At 42.1% G+C, this 16,775-nt stretch overlaps 1 protein-coding gene across 2 annotated transcripts in view; it reads right to left on the bottom strand.

Annotated features, from left to right (window-relative positions):
* The window catches only part of ngef (neuronal guanine nucleotide exchange factor), a 45,599-nt gene that overhangs the window by 4,667 nt on the left and 24,157 nt on the right, over window positions 1-16,775 (bottom strand). The window contains exons 8-10 of one of the 2 annotated variants that reach the window (XM_040036474.1): window positions 14,978-15,107; window positions 9,010-9,084; window positions 1,235-1,324 (exon numbers count right to left, since the gene is read on the bottom strand). In XM_040036474.1, coding sequence (XP_039892408.1) covers window positions 1,235-1,324; window positions 9,010-9,084; window positions 14,978-15,107 — 295 coding nt within the window. The remainder of the gene's footprint in view (window positions 1-1,234; window positions 1,325-9,009; window positions 9,085-14,977; window positions 15,108-16,775) is intronic. The other variant, XM_040036475.1, reaches the window with a different exon arrangement.

Raw genomic sequence — 16,775 nt, 5'->3', positions numbered from 1 at the left:
ATCATTGATAAATATGTGATGATCATAGATTCAACTAAAAATATTGGGGGGGAAAGTGTTTTTCACAGTCCCCTGGTCCTCCCTTGCTATCAAACCTGTAGCCCATGCCGTCATTCACAGCTGTCATCTTAAGGCTGACGTTTCTCCACAGTCACAACCAGATTGTTACAGTCCCAGTCCCAATTTAATGGTCTAAAACAGTTCTTAGTTTTGTGTCTGGTTCCTGGTATGAAATCTTTTTATCTTAGTGCAGACTGACCCTTAATGCTGACCTTTTGTGTCCAGCAAGTGCATCTTGGCCTAGCATTGGCTTGGTGACAGAATGATTATGGCCATTATGAACTCACTGGATTCAGACTCCCTCCAGAAACCCCTCTCCACACATGGAGCTCAGCTGGAAAAGCAGAGATGATGGTTCTCTACCACCTCACTTCCAAACAGGAAGTAATTATCATTTCCACGTATCCCATTAGAGTCCTATTGTGTTTCAGTCTGGTGAGAGGCAGAGCACTCAATGTGGCCCAAGCAATAATTAACTCCAATGATGATTGCTGCTATGCTTTGACTCAACAGAACTCTGACTTTTTGTCATCCTGGCTATAATGCTAAAGAGAACCCTTAGCTACAGCACTTTCAGAAAGACATCTACTGTTGATGAAATGTGTTCCTCATTATTGTAAATTTAAATATTATTATGAAATAATACACATAAACAGCTCCATTCAAAGTGCGATGGATGTCTCTTCTAACAAGACCAGGTTTTCCCCAGAAAGTTTCTCAATTAACTTTAAAGTCCACATCAGTTTTGGACACCACTCAGACAGACAGAGAGTGACTGAAGGGGAACTGGGAAGGGGAGCAGAGAAAACTATAGAGTCCGGCATTGTTTTGGCCAAGTTACACACCAATTGACTAAAAGTGATACTGTACTGCAGAAAGTCAACACCAAGTGAGAGTGCCACCTAAACGAGGATCTCAATCCTAAAGAAAACCTGTGGAGTTAGCTGAACCTTTGAGTTGCCAAGAGGCAGGCAAGAAAGTCATTGTGCTGTGAGTTTCTATAAAAAGACATGGGCCAGCATCCTTCCTGAGATGTGTGCAAACCTGGTGACCAACTACAAAAAAAAAGTTATTTTTTGTTTATTCACTCTGTCTAATGAGTCTGCACTTCGGTCTAAAAACCAACATACTCCCCCTTGATTGAAAAAGCTTGTTACAATAACATGTATTTTACCTTGGATTTAAACTCAAGTGTCTTTTCAATGCTGATAAGCTCCTCGGTGCGACTCATTTTCCGCACCCCTTCATTACACTCTTTTACAATCTGAGAAAGAAACAAAAATTAGAGACAAAGAAAAAAATGCTTTACCCCATAAAACAGGAAAAGACTAAACACAAATTCAAACTGTCCATAGTGTTATATTATTATGTATGTTGTATATATTGCAACCCCAACTCTATAACATTTTAATGGAATTAAACAGAATTCAAATACCTGCAGATCTCATAAACCAATATTTTAGCTACAATACAACACAAGGAATGAAATAAGTATAAAATAAAACATTTGACTATTTCATGAAAATATTTAATCACTTTGAATTTGTTACATTCTCTAAAAAGTTGACAAAAGCCTGAAAAAGTAATGCTAAAAAGAAACAAGGGGAGGAACATTTTGCAGCTAATTGGTTTAACTTGCTGTAGACAAGTTAGCAAAAGTAAAGATGTGATTCACCAGTTTCCACAAAACTGGCCGTCCAAAAAATACAGTTTAATACTCTAAAGCCTAACATGTTGCTGGTGTCAGACAGTTATTTTGCAACATTTTTTTAAAACATCTGTAATGATTTTAATGTGGCACCTTGACTGGGATTACTGTAATGACCCAAATATCAGTGAAAAGCACAGAGTTGTTGCTTTCAGGAACCATTGGAATTTTACTATTGCACCAGTGGTACAAAAGTTACCGTACTAGTTTGGCCTAAAAGTTCTATTGTGCAAAGAGCATTATGAATCAAAATTTGAAATTTGTTTTTTAAATGATATTCATTGTATCCTTCAGTCTAAAAACAAGAGTGATCATCTGACTAATGGGAGCTTGCTTCAAAAGCCTGCATCTCTGACAATATGAGGCCTCATTAGTGATACTGGCAACCTTGCACACCAAGGTATATACAACAACATATGCGCTCATCCAGATAATGCCTTATGTGAATTGCATTTTAAAAATGCTGAACTGCTTACTGTAGATATTTTTAAAAATCAAGGTTTCATCGTATAAGAGTCTAGATTTACCTGCCTGCAGTCAAGACTTCTCACTAACTGAAAACACTAAACATAATGAAACAAAATGGGAAATAAGACCTTTTGATTGTATCTCTTAGGATTTTATATCAGACAAGATTGGGAAAGCATTCTTCTCCTCAGTTCCCATACATTTCCAGACTGTTGTTAAAAGAAAAGTCGATGCAGGCAGATGTTGTTTTATTACAAGAAACTCACAGACCTGTCACAGGTTTAAACAAACTTAAAACACCTGAGTTTCCTAACGTGTTTGCAGCCTGTTATAATTCTAGACAACGGGGAGTAGCAATTTTAATACATAAAAATGTTAATTTTACAGTACTCGATACAGTTATAGATCCAGAGGGTAGATTTCTAATTATTAAACTATCAATATTGAACAAAAAACTATGTATTGTAAGTATATATGGTCCAAATGTTGATGAACCCTCATTCTTCCACGGATTTTTTAGTGCACTCTCTGAACACCTCGATTGCAAACTCATTCTTGGCGGTGACCTCAACCTTGGACTAAATGAAGAAATGGATAGGCTCAACACAACAGGAACTCAGCGCAATTGGCAATCCACAAATATAATCAAACAGTATATGAGCGACTTTGGCCTTCGCGATGCATGGCGCTCCCTTCACCCCAACAGTAAGGAATATACTTTTTTCTCGCATGTTCATCACTCTTACTCTCGTCTGGATTATTTTCTGGTCAGCAGCTCACTGCTGAGTGACATTTCAGACACTGAGATTCATCCTATAGCTGTCAGCGATCATGCTCCTGTATCTTTAACACTAATGCACAAGAATAATACTACGCCAAGTAAAAACTGGAGATTTAATACATCATTGCTTAAAGATGAAGACTTTATTAAATATTTTAAAAAGGAATGGACTTCATATTTAGACTTTAATGACACTCCCGGAATATCTGCTTCTGTTCTATGGGAAGCAGGGAAAGCTGTGATGAGAGGTAAAATAATTTCTTTCTCATCACACAAAAAGAAAGAAGAAAACAAAAATATTCAGGAATTAGAAAAAACCATCAAATCACTAGAAGAAGCCTACGCGTGCGACCAAGATCAGGAAACATTGAACAAAATACGCAAGACAAAACTAGAATTAAATGAAACTATTAATGAAAAAACAAAATTCCTTATACAAAGATTTCGCTTGCAGAATTTTGAACACAGTAATAAATCAGGTCTATTTCTAGCTAACCAGTTAAAAATAAATAAAGAAAAAACAACTATATGTGCTGCTAAAGATTTATCGGGGAACACAATATATGACCCTGGAAGAATAAACAACATTTTTAGGGATTTCTATGAAACTTTATACTCACCACAAATAAAGCCATCTAAAAATGAAATTGATCTGTTTCTTGACAACGTAACTCTTCCAAAATTACTAGACAGTCAAGCAATGGAACTGGATTCGCCACTGACGCCAGGTGAACTCCAGGAAGCCCTGATGCCCAATAATAAGGTTCCAGGTCCAGACGGCTTCCCTGCAGAATTCTACAAAGAATTCTGGACAATTCTGGCACCAGTATTCCACGGAATGTTGCAGGAAATCAAGGAAAATGGCAGACTACCACCAAATATGAATTCTGCCAACATTAATCTCCTGCTAAAACCAGGCAAAGACCCTTTATTTCCCTCAAGCTATCGTCCAATTTCTCTTTTAAATGTAGACCTTAAAATAATCTGCAAAGCTCTATCAAAGAGATTAGAGAAAATAACCCCCCTCTTAATTCATCCTGACCAAACTGGTTTCATAAAAGGTCGGCACTCCTCAACAAACACTCGTAGATTACTTAATTTAATAGACTACTCATACAATAAAAACATCGAAACCATAATATTATCTCTAGATGCAGAAAAAGCATTTGACAGAGTTAACTGGAAATTTTTATTCGCAACTCTACACAAATTTGGTTTTGGAAACTCTTTCATAAACTGGATAAGAATATTATACAATTCCCCAACAGCTCGTATCAGAACAAATGACCAGACATCCTCCAGCTTCTGTCTCCTGAGGGGCACCAGACAGGGATGCCCACTCTCCCCTTCACTTTTTGCAATTTTTATCGAACCTCTAGCAGCAGCATTTAGACAGGCTACAACAATTAAGGGCATAAAATGTAAGAACATAGAACATAAAATCAGTCTCTATGCGGATGATGTGTTGCTTTTTCTGCAAAACACACAAACCAACCTCTCTGAGGTAATTACTCTAATAAACTGGTTTTCAAGAGTTTCAGATTATTCAATTAACTGGCCAAAATCTACAGTTCTCCCCATTAACTGCTCCTTCCATAATTCTTCCTCTGCCCCACTGCAATCCGGAAATATTAAATATTTAGGTATTAATGTTTCTCCTAAGCTTTCAGACTTAACTAAATTAAACCACATCCCACTTCTAAAGAAAGTAGAAGGCGATCTGACTAGATGGAAATCTTTACCCATATCACTCATGGGAAGGGTTGCCACTATAAAAATGATGATCTTGCCAAAAATAAATTACTTATTTTTGATGATCCCTAACAAACCATCACAAGATTGGTTCAGATCTCTGGATTCATATATTTCCAAATTCCTTTGGAAAGATAAACCCCCGCGTATCAGCTTAAAAACGCTACAAAGAACCAAGGATAGAGGAGGATTAGATCTGCCTAATTTTCAACAATACTTCTTAGCCAACAGGCTTCAGTTCATCTCAGAATGGTCAAAACATACCTCCTTAGATGAACCCTGGCTAGATGTTGAACAGGCACTATGCAAGGATCTAGAGATTTCAGACCTACCATTTATTAGCTCAAACATCAAAAGACATGAATGCTTTAAAAGTATCAACATCAGCTTCTCTCTGACAGCATGGTGGGAGTTTCTAAAATTGACGGAGTCTTCATTAATCCCATGCAAACGTACACCTATCTGGAATAACCCTGACATATTACAAAACAATAATATGATTAATTTCCCAGAATGGAGTTGTAAAGGAATTAAATACTTAGAACATATATTAGAGGGAACAGAATTTATTCCATTTGACAGACTAGTTGCACAATATGGGATCAACAAGAAAAGATTTTTAGAATATCAACAAATTAAATCCATAGTAAAAAAGAAATTTAACCTCAGTCAAGTTGAATTACAAACACCACCAAGTGCGGCACATTTCCTTACTCTTAAATCCCCCAAATTATTATCTAAAATATACAGAACACTTTCTAAATTAGATGAATCAATATCCCTTCCTATTGCAAAGTGGGAAGCAGATTTATCAGTCAGCTTAGACCAAAACTTCTGGTCTCAGGTATGCTTAAAAACCTTTAAATTGATTAAAAATCCCAGTCTGCAATTAATACAATACAAAATACTACATAGAGTGCACTATACAGGTCATCGGATGTTCAAGATGGGCTTTACATCTTCCAACAACTGCTCACACTGTCAAGGCAATACACCAGACAATTATATCCACGCTCTTTGGTTCTGTCCACCAGTGCAGAAGTTTTGACGCGAGATATGTGAAGACTTATCAAAGTGTCTGAAATGTAACATTCCAACTTCCCCCTTAGTGTGTTTGTTGGGCAGCTTAGATAATGTCACTTCAGAAAAGAATATAGCCCATATGGTTTTCACTGCCCTATGCATAGCCAAGAAAACAGTCCTCATGAACTGGAAAAATAAAAACAATCTTAATTCTAACCAATATAGAAATTATCTATTAGATTACATTAGTCTTGATACAGCCTCTGCCACCACATCAGATCAATTGCTCTGGGCTCCTTTGATCAGCTCCATCACCTAGTGGGGGTGGGGGGTCATAGTTTGGTCCCGCCTTCACTGTTGTGATTGGTGTGGGGGTAGGGACAGGCTTAGGGCGTCGGGGGGTTCCCCGGAGGCATCTTCCTTGGGGGGCTCAACCCGGGGTAGCGGTCATGTCCAGTTGGGGGCTCTTTTGGCTCTCGGGTGACTGTTTCCTCGTGGCTGCGTGCAGCAGGGCTAGGGGAGGGTCTGTGCTGACGGACGTGGGTTACTGACCTGGTAGCCTGTCTGCCCCTGGGTGGGTCCGGGATGGGCGTGAGGTTCTGGGGGTGCTCCGTCTCTGGGCTGGGGCCCTGACCGGGCCTCGGGGCCTTGGGTCCTGGTTTGTGTGTTGCCGGGGTTGTGGGCGGGTGGGTGCATGGGGACCCATCCCTGGCGCAGGGTGCCGCCGGTGCGTCGAGCCACCTGGGGGGCTCTTCAACTGGTGGGGGAGATTGTCACACCTTGCAGGAGCTTTCCTCTCCTCAGGAACTCTCTGCAGGAGGGGGAGATACAGGAGAGGTGGAGGAAGATCTCAGCCTGGGCGTCTATTGTCTCATGTAGTCTGGAAGATGAGTGGATGGTGGGGTGGGTGCAGTTTTCTCTGTGGTGGGGTTAGGTGGACTGTCCCGGGCTCTGTGGGGCCGGGGGGCGCTGCTGCGCTGGGCCCCGGTCTGGATGGGCCTGGGCCCCCTTTCCCTGGCGGGTCGCGGAGTATGGGAGTGCCTACTGGGGTCAGCGGGGGAGCTGGCCCCAGGGAGGGGTCACCTGCCCCTCCCTTCCTTCCCTCCCCATCTCCAGCTGCCTCCCTCTCCCCGCTCCACCACAACCACCCACACATGCAGGGCCTTGGAGTAGGGGTATGTCACCAGGGTGCAGAGGAGGCTACCCCCCCCCCCCCCCCTCTGTCCCCTTCTGGCTGCCTCTGCCTCAATTTTATCCCACAACTTAGACATTCACATTACTCACACTCTCATTACACATACATATAGGATCTTGGGGGTGGGCACGATACACGGAGTCCAAATTACCATCAGGGTGTACACCTCACCCCTGGCGTCGTTGCCCACCTCTCAATTTTGAATACACGTAGACATTGAGGGCTAGCAGGAGGGACTATGCGCCTACCTGCTGCTCTCTGGCAGGTAGCTCCATGCCCTCCTGGGTTTTAATTGCACCTTAGAACACACATGCATCAACACTACAATGAGCGGGTGGAGGGAGGTTTGGAGTCTTCTCTCACCCCCGTTCTCTGCGGCCTGCTGGAGCGGGGGGGCTAGGAGGAGTTGGCCGTCCGACTGCGGTCTGGAGTGTGGGGCCTCCCTGCTGCTGCGGAGTCGGGGCGGTCTGCCTCGCCCCACCGCAGGGAAAAGGGTAACACCACCTGGGTCTGGGTGCAGTTCCCCCTCCAGGGGCAAGGGTACCTAGACCCGGTTCGTAGAGTACGCTTGGGGAGTGTGATCGTGTGTACAGCGTCTCTTTATGTCTGTCTCCACGTTGGTTGAGTGTGGAGTAAGTGCATATGAGAGCATGAGGGTGGGAATGGATGTTTGTGTCTGTGTGTGCCTGTTTGTCTGTGTCTATATGTCAGGTTGGGTGTCAGGAGCCACCTCTCTGGGGACATCTCAGGCCCTCCAAGGTTTGGAGGCCTATCTCCACCCACCACCACTACCCCTGCCAGTGGCGGACTCCCTCAGGTGTTGGTGCGTTGGTGGTTCTTTGTGTCTGGGGGTGGGCGTCCGGGTACACACCGGCTCACTCCTTGGCCCCGCTTATCGGGGCCTGGAGCCTGGGGCTCGCTCGGGCCACTTCGGAGGTGGGGTGCCCCCGGCCTCTCGGCCTGGGGCTCGGTCACTCAGGCACGGCTGGCTGCCGGCGGAGCTCACGGGCGCGTCACTGCAACTCCCCCTGGCTTCTGCTCCGCGGCTGCTGAGTGAGCCCTCATCTGGGACTCTCCTCAGCTCTTACTGGGACAGTGGCGCGGCTGCTCCTCTGTTGGTCTTCCTTGGTCTCTTGTGTTCTGGGGGCCTCTGGATGTCTGGAGTTTTGATCTCCTCCATACCTGCTTCATACCCTGGAGGACGGGGCTGTGGCTCCCCACACTCCCTAGCAGATCGTTACATGGAGAAACCTTTGGAATGCAAGCATGCTGATCCACACAGGTGTACACACGGGTATTCACAGACGCGGACTACAGCTTTCTTGGCTGCTGCCTCAAAGCACATTGTGCGCTGTCTATCTTGCGTGCTGCACAATATCGTTTATTATTTAGTATCTACTGATATCTACTGCTAGCTAGTTTATTGTGATGGTGCCGTTTTTTTTATTATGTTGCTCTTTGTTGTTTGCTTTCTCTTCTGTTTTTTTTCTCCATACAGGTGACCCAGGTGTTTTGTTTTTTTTTGTTTGTTTGTTTTTTTTCTTTCTTCCCCCCCTTCTCACCGTCTCTTCTCCCCTTTGGTTTTCTTTCTCTCCCTCTCTTTCTTTCATTCTTTCTCCCTGTCCTATCCCCCAGTCATGTCTGTCCCGTTTGTAGCAACTGAAAATAAAATAAATTCATAATTATAATAAAGGTCAATCAAATGGACCAATATGGCAAGGCCATGATGATCCACTTGGTAAAATAAATCCGCTTGGCATCTTTCTTGGCCTTAGGACAACAATTCTGATGGCTAAAGATCCAAACAGGACACAAAAAAAAAAAAAAAAAAAAAAAGAAAAGTCGATGACGCTACACAGTAATAAACCTTGTCAAAACTTTTTCGAGACATGTTGCTGCCACCAAGTTCAAGTTCAACTAAAAATGTTTTTAAAATGGGGCAGTAGTAATAGTGTCATAAATCAATTAATTATTAGAAAATCAAACGCTGAAAAAGGAAATAAAAATAAAAATGTTGCTCACCTTCTCCAGTTCATGATGTGCTTTTATGGCATTTGCTTCCCTCTCTGAGTTTTCTTCAGCTTTTTTCAGAATGTTCTGTCAAAGACAAAGTGGTCATCATCATCATCATCATCATATACATTTTCTTTGCAAACGTTCACTGCTTAAAACGCTAAAGGAACACTTCAAAATCACATCAGATTTCACTGGAAAAAAACAGCATGGTAGATAATGTTGAAATTTAAAGTTAGTTAGGATAGAAAGGACCACATCATTTGATGGAATGTAAAACTATTCACCTATAAAAAGTCAAACTGAAACAAAAAAACAGCAGGCTACTTGTGATGGTCCGTTTTGAGTTTTGGGGATGCTTAGTGGTTTCTAGTTTTGATTATCTTTGTATTATAGTTTTTACATTTTGTACTGTTGTAATTCTGACTTTTTATTATAGTGTCATTGTTATGTCCCAGTTATTTCTGCATTGAGTTACCGCAAGGTTGTTTTTATTTCCTTTTTGTATCCCCATTCTGTCCCCTCAGTCTTGTCTCTTAGTCTTGGTCTCTGTGTTCATTACTTCCTGTTTTATTTTGACATCCCTTGTTCTGTGTGCATTCAAAATGAAAGATTCTGAGGTCTAACCTGGAGGCATTGGATGGAGTGAAAGATAATGTCCTAGAGGTGTTCTACTGTATTCAAGTAAGTGTGGGGGCCAGTCAATAGTATCAATTCCTTCATCCTCCAGGAACTGCCCGCATACTCTAGCATCATAAGACGAGGCATTGTTGTGCATCAGGAGAAACCCATGAACCACTTCACTAGTGTAGAGTCTGACAATGGGTCCAAGGATCCTGATAACCCTGGACCTCAAGGTGCTTTTGCCTAGCCTGTAGGGGTCTGTACGTCCCTTCAATGATATGCCACCCCAGACCATCATTGACCCATCAAAGTGGTCATACTGAATGATGTTATAGACAGTATAATGTTCTCCCTAGCTTCTCCAGACCCTTTCACATCTGTAACATGTGCTCTGAACAAACCTGTTCTCATATGTAAAAACCACAGGGCACCAGTGGTTTGGCAATACCAACTGGGATCCAGAATTCTGGGTAGAGAGTAGAAGGGTCTACTACAGGATGTGGGGCCATCAGGCCACATTCATGAAGTCTGTTTCTGATTGTTTAGAGACATTCAAACCACTGGCTTGCTGGCTTATCCTTGAACTCATCCTGTGCCTCCTTGCACAGAGGAGCAGATACCGGTCCTGCTGATAGGTTGAAGACCTAGAGCAGGGGTGGCCAACTCCAGGCCTCGAGAGCCGGTGTCCTGCAGGTTTTAGATATCACCCTGGATCAACAAACCTGAATCAAATGATTAGTTCATTACTAGGCCTCTGGAGAACTTCAAGAAATGTTGAGGAGGCAATTTAGTCATTTAAATCAGCTATGATGGATCAAGGACACATCTAAAACCTGCAGGACACCGGCTCTCGAGGCCCGGAGTTGACCACCCCTGACCTAGAGTAACTTTCTGTTTTCTTATGCTACAAGTAGTGGCACTGACAAAATGCAAAAAATAGTGAAAAAACAATCAGGAAAAAAATGTCAGTGGCTTTCACCTTTTGAGGAATTGTCTTGTTACACATCTAGTGAACCTGTTGTTAATTTGATTAACACCAAAGCAGCTTAAACTGTTTAAGAACCCCTTGTTTGTGTGTTTGTTTGTTTGTTTGTTTGAGGTGTGTGTTTATGCAACACTGTCTTTGGAACAAAATCATGGTCCCCCATGGTACCTAAGCCTACCTCAAAGTATGAACAAGAGACAAATAACTGAAGTCTAACTGACTCAGATATTGCCCAGATTAACAAGGTCCACGTCAAGTTTTCAGGAAACAGGACATACTGATGAGTAGTGGGATAGGGATACTGGAACAAACCATACATAACTGATAACACAGAATGAATTGGTTGTTACTATGCCAGCAAACACACTGAGGGAGGTTATTTACAACGCATATGGGAACTGTGGATGAAGTGAGAACCAGCATTCCTCACTGCCACCTGCTCTTGGATCACTGTTTGGTTAGAAATAACCAAACAGCGTCAATCAGTCCAACTCAGTGTGTTCCTTCTTCCTAATGTTGCTCTCACTTGGTATTACTACGTCTATCACTACAGCCGTCTTATTCTGCATGTCTACCACTACTATGTCCAGTGGTTAGCCACCACCATTTTGTCCGCCTGTATCTGGAAGTCCCACGGGATCTTAGTTCGGCAATTCTCCACCACCCCTGGGGTGTCTCACATTTTGACCTCGGGACTTCCAGGCCATATTCGGCACAGACACTTCTGTATACTATGCCGGCCACTTGGTTATGTCGTTCCATGTATGCCTTGCCTGCTAGCATCTTGGACCCTGCTGTTATGTGCTGGATTGTCTCAGGAGCATCTTTACACAGCCTGCACCTGGGTTCTTGCCTGGTGTGATAGACCCCAGCCTCTATGGATCTTGTGCTCAGAACTTGTTCCTCTCCTGCCATGATTAGTGCCTCTGTGCACTACATCACTCCGTCTCCTTCACTCCAGGCATACAGCTTGATTTCGTCTAGCACTCCAGCTTTGTCCAGCCACTGGTGGGATTTCTGGATGTCAGCCAATTCCTCTATCTGCTGGTGGTACATACTGTGCAGGGGCCTATCCTTCCATGATGGTTCCTCCTCTTTAGGGATGGGTATCGAAAACCGGTTCTTGTTGAGAACCGGTTCCCACTGTTTCAATTCCTTGGAATTGTTTGCCATTTTTGCAAACGATTAAATAAATAAATAGAAGTAAATAAATATAGGCTTTTTTATAGTCCATCCAGGCAGTGCACAGGTTGGTCTGGTTTTATGGTCTCGAGTGACTGCTTTATCTACCAGTAGATATAGCTTTGCCCCTCTGGTTTTTCTGTCTATTCCTTTCTGAGCCATATAGCTGTTCATCTTAGCTGCTACAATGACAGGATCTTTCATGTAGTGTTGAAGCAGGTCTTTAGGGTTTAGGACTGTCCTGCCTTCACTTAGCCAGTCTGGGTATGTCTCATCCATTAACAGCTGGTTCATTTGTGCTGCCAGGTGCAGTTAACTTCTTTAGACCGTAGATGTACATGTAAGAACTGTCCAACTCTTCAAGCTGTCCAGCTCTTCATGCTTGAGTCTATTTCTTGGATGTCTTCTCATTATGATGGTTACTTAATCCTGTTTAGGGAGGTTACTTTGGTCTGTTATTAGCTCCACGGGCCACTGAGCATTGTTATTATAAGTTGCCGCCTTCCTCGATATGCTCTGTCACCACCCTTGGTGGGGCTGTTCTCATATTGTTCCCCTGCCACTGAGAGCACATCTTGGATGGTTCAGTGGAGTACAGCTGGTTTATGCTCCTGGCTCCTGGAAACAGCCTACATACCAAATGAAAAGGATGGGCATGGCTCCAGACAGTTCTGTGATATAAAGGTCATTTGAGGTCAGCTTCAGTCTGAGATTTGATTTAGCATTCAACATGCTTGTCACAAATGGAAAAAGAAAGTGCATGGCTTTCCCTAAAGTATTTACTGGGCAGCTGTGTCCAAAAGTCCAACCATGTCTGATTTCTGAAAGGGGACTTCAGTGTCTCGTCACAAGACAGTTCTATTAAACTCTCCTGCTGAACAACTGTGAAATCTTCAGACATGTCAGATGCTTTGATGCTGATGCCGTTTCTCATCCAGCTATTCACTTCTGCTGTCCCTGGAAAATATTTACTGAACTGTTGTCTGAAAGAGACAAAGTATGCAACAATGTTGTCTATGACTCCATTGGCAAGGTTTAGGTTGTTGTCAGACAGGAAACTCTCCAAACTGGGGACAGCTGCCTTTTGCTGCTCTACACACCCCAGTTCCTGCATCCTACTTAAATTCAGATATTCAAATAACCTGTCTTAGGAAATCAGCCACAACCACCTGCGCCCATGGCCTATGGATCACCTTGAACTTAAAAGACTGGAGAGCCAGATATCACTGGTTGATCCAGGTATTGGCATTCTTCATGCGATGGAGTGAATTCAGCCGGGATCTGAACAGAGGGTAAAAGGGTTGCCCAGGAGGCAATAACGAAGATAGTCGACTGCCCATTGCATGGCCAAGCACTCCTTTTCCACTGTACTGCCCCCAGCCCCTTATTCAGGCATCAGTAGGCAGAATGAAAGGTAGGGAAACATTAGGACTGTGGAGCAGGCGTTCCCCATAAAGAGCCTTCTTTACTTGCACAAACCCTGCCTGCCACTGCTCTGTTCACTGGACCAGATCTGTGAGGGGCTGGTCAACTAAGTCGGGCATGAACCACCAGTAGTAACCAGCCAGTCCCAAGAGCCATCTCACCTCTTTTTTGGTCTTGGGATGCAGGCAGAATGTGAAGGCTGCTGTTATTTCTATCTGAGGGTGTATCTGACCACTTCTTAAGTGGTACTCCAGATACTATAAATCTGGCCGTCCTACTGCACTCTTCTTTGGGTTGGCTGCGAGCCTCAGAGACTCCAGGACTGTGGCTACTCACATACTCTGGTCAGATTCCACTGGTGATGATAACGTCATCCAAGTAGATGGAAGGATATGCAGCATGACACAACAGCCATAAGGCATTGAAGGGTGGTTGGGGCTTCAAACGAGCCGAACAGAACTGTGACTTATTTTTACAAACCGTACAGAGTGCAGAAGGCTGGTTTTTCCTTGAACTATAGAGGCAAGGTAATCTACCAGTAGTCCTTAGTTAAATCCAATGTTGTGAAAAAACAAGCAGTGCCAAACCGATCCAGGACCTGGGGCATGGAGTAAACGTCAAACTGTGACACTGTCACTGGCTGCAGCTGCTGTCATTGCTATAGTAAGGACCCAACTGCAGACATTCTGAGGGCAAAACTAGGTTTTAAGGCTATTGAGGCTAAATAAAGATGCAAAACAATGACAAGAGGTCACTAGGAAACATTAACTGGGCATGAACTAAATCATTAAGGATGTGACACATGAAGCAAGGAACATGAAACTAGAAACATGAAAACCTGGAACACGTGAGGAAGATGAACAGATGATCTGACAAAGGGGTGAGGAAGACAGAGACAATATATATCACTGGGTGATGAGGGAAGTGGAAATACATGGGAACACAACAGGAACAAATTAGACATAATGAGACAGGGGAAGCATTACTGCACACATTTAGCACAGGACGAGTGACTGTCAAAATAAAACAGGAAGTACATGAACGCACGAACATTGACAAGGACACACAAGCTTGACAGTAGAAATGGGGATCTACAAAACATGGAGGCATATAACAGACTCGGGGAGACAAAGGATGAAACACAAGGTGAGGAAAATGGGAACAGGTGAGGGAGATGAAACACAGAGACACAATTAAGGAACCGAGAAACAAATAGGGAACACAAACATGAGACGGAGAGGGAATAAACAGAGACATGACAGGGAAAACATACACATAGGACATGACAGACTCTCAGAGGAGACACAGGGATGAGACAAAGACATGAAAACATGAACCAGAAATAAAAATAATCTCTGAGGGATGAAAGAACTAACTCAAGACTAATCTGTATAAACTTGAACTTAAAACATCTTCATGATGCAACGGAAAGAATCACGAATACAAAATAAACTAAAAATGCTGGGTCAAAGACCCAACACCCTGACTGACGCCTCATTCACCTACCAGTAGTCTACACAGAACTGTATAGACGTATCTGTCTTCACCACAAGAACTATGGGGGCTACACAACATGCTATGTGACTTGTTTTACTCCCAATTTTAGCATTTCAGCCAATTCTTTCTGACGCTTTGTCTAGCAGGCTAATAATTCCAAGGAACTGAACTACTGGAACCAATTCTCGATTTCCATCCCTACGTATGGATGGATGGATGGATGGATGGATGGATAGATAGATATAACAGTGTTGGTAAACTCACCTGAACAAGAAGCTTGAGCCTTGTAATCCTTTGAAAAGGAAGGATGAGGAAAGATGTAAAGGACAGGCCCTTGACACATGAATGGTTTTCTAGTGTAGCCATAGTGTCCCGAAATTGCTGGTTTCCGTCTCTGGACAGACAGTCATAATCAGAACTTGGACATTCAAACACATTGATTATTTGAATACTATATGTTCTCCATATACTATATGTTCTTCTCCTTATCTCTATATGTGTTGAGAGATAAGGAAAGTGGCAGTGCAGCAGTATGTCTATGACATGTCTTTGGCCTGTACATATTTAATGGTAGGTTAAAAGGAGGTTCTTTAGGGAGATTCATACTAGAATCAAGAGCAATCAGCTGCACCCTTTAGGGTTCATAAAAGCAAATCATTAGCCTCCATCTCAATCTGTTCCTAGTATCCTTTTTTGCATACCCACTTTCTGCATATCCTTCTTTACTACATACATATATCTCCTCTCTCGTCTTCTGCTTTTCACCCTTCCTCATTGCAAAGCATCTTTCCAAATCATTCGATCTGAGGTGCCCCTCTGATGTATTCATTTCCAATCTTGTCCATTCTCATCACTCCCAATAAAAATTTTAACATCTCTGCCACCTCTAGCTCTTTCTTCTGTCTCTTTTTAGTCATATATAACCAAAAGAAATATGGCCCTACCAAAGAACTAAAGACATCAAACCTTTAGTGTCCACCTACATAAAATCAATAACTGCAGCCTTTAAATGCAAAATACTAAACATTTGAACAAGAATGCAAAATAAAAAATAAAAATACATAGCTAACACCAAACATTGTGAAGAAAAAAAGCAGTCTTACATGAAATTAAATATGAACTGCCTTTTGCATGAATAAAGCAAATAAAATTATTTTCCCATGAAACTTGTATATGAAATGAAACCAAAATTAGATATGAGATAGGCAGAAAAGCTACAATACAAACAACCCACAATCATTACCTATCCAAACTGACAACATTTGGAGAGCACATTTTGAAAATCACTACAATGACATACGTATGAACCCCATTAATTAAGACAATGTAAAAACACTTTCAAAAAAGCAAGAAAGAAACCAGAATCCCCTTAAAAATTTCCCAATTACCAGGAAAGAAGTGAAAACAAAGGAAAAAAATTAGAAGCTAGAAAGGGATTAAGCCAATAATCTGGGTTTTATAAATTGGGTTAGGGGTTAGGTTAGGTTAGGTTAAATTGAGTTTATTAAAGACTTTCCTTAAAGACGTGTAAGCCAAAATCCCTCCTGAAACCTGGTGACCAACTACAAGAAATGTCTTTCTGGTGTACTTGGCAACCAAAGTTGACCCAGTCATGTTTTGCTTAGAGATTAAATACTTATTTCAGTCAATGCGTGCAAATAAATGTATAACTTTTATGTAAAAGCATCTTTTTTTTGTTGATATTTTGTCTGTCTCTATTAAAAATTTATTAACAGATTTCATTTATAAGCAAACTTACAAAATTCATCAGGCATCAAATAATTATTTCTTCCATTGTACTGGTCATACCCAACAACACTGTGCATTTTCTCAACATTTGTCATTACAAAAACTTGCTTAACAGAGACTTAAAACATTAACAGATGATATTTATTTTAAAACTTTCTCTAATTCCAAGCATGTATTTATCATTAACAGCAATGCTTACAAAAATAGCAGGAACTATATTGTGTTGTTTTAACAGAAACAAAAACACTATGAAAAATGAATTTTTAAAAAATATAAGTGTAAATAAATATAAATTACGATCATTCATATTTTT

The sequence above is a fragment of the Simochromis diagramma genome, unplaced genomic scaffold (genome assembly GCF_900408965.1).
Source record: "Simochromis diagramma unplaced genomic scaffold, fSimDia1.1 OVJJ01000324.1, whole genome shotgun sequence".
Taxonomy (NCBI): domain Eukaryota; kingdom Metazoa; phylum Chordata; class Actinopteri; order Cichliformes; family Cichlidae; genus Simochromis; species Simochromis diagramma.
Note: the sequence above shows the minus strand (reverse complement) of the source record. Positions and strands in the feature narration are given on the sequence as shown.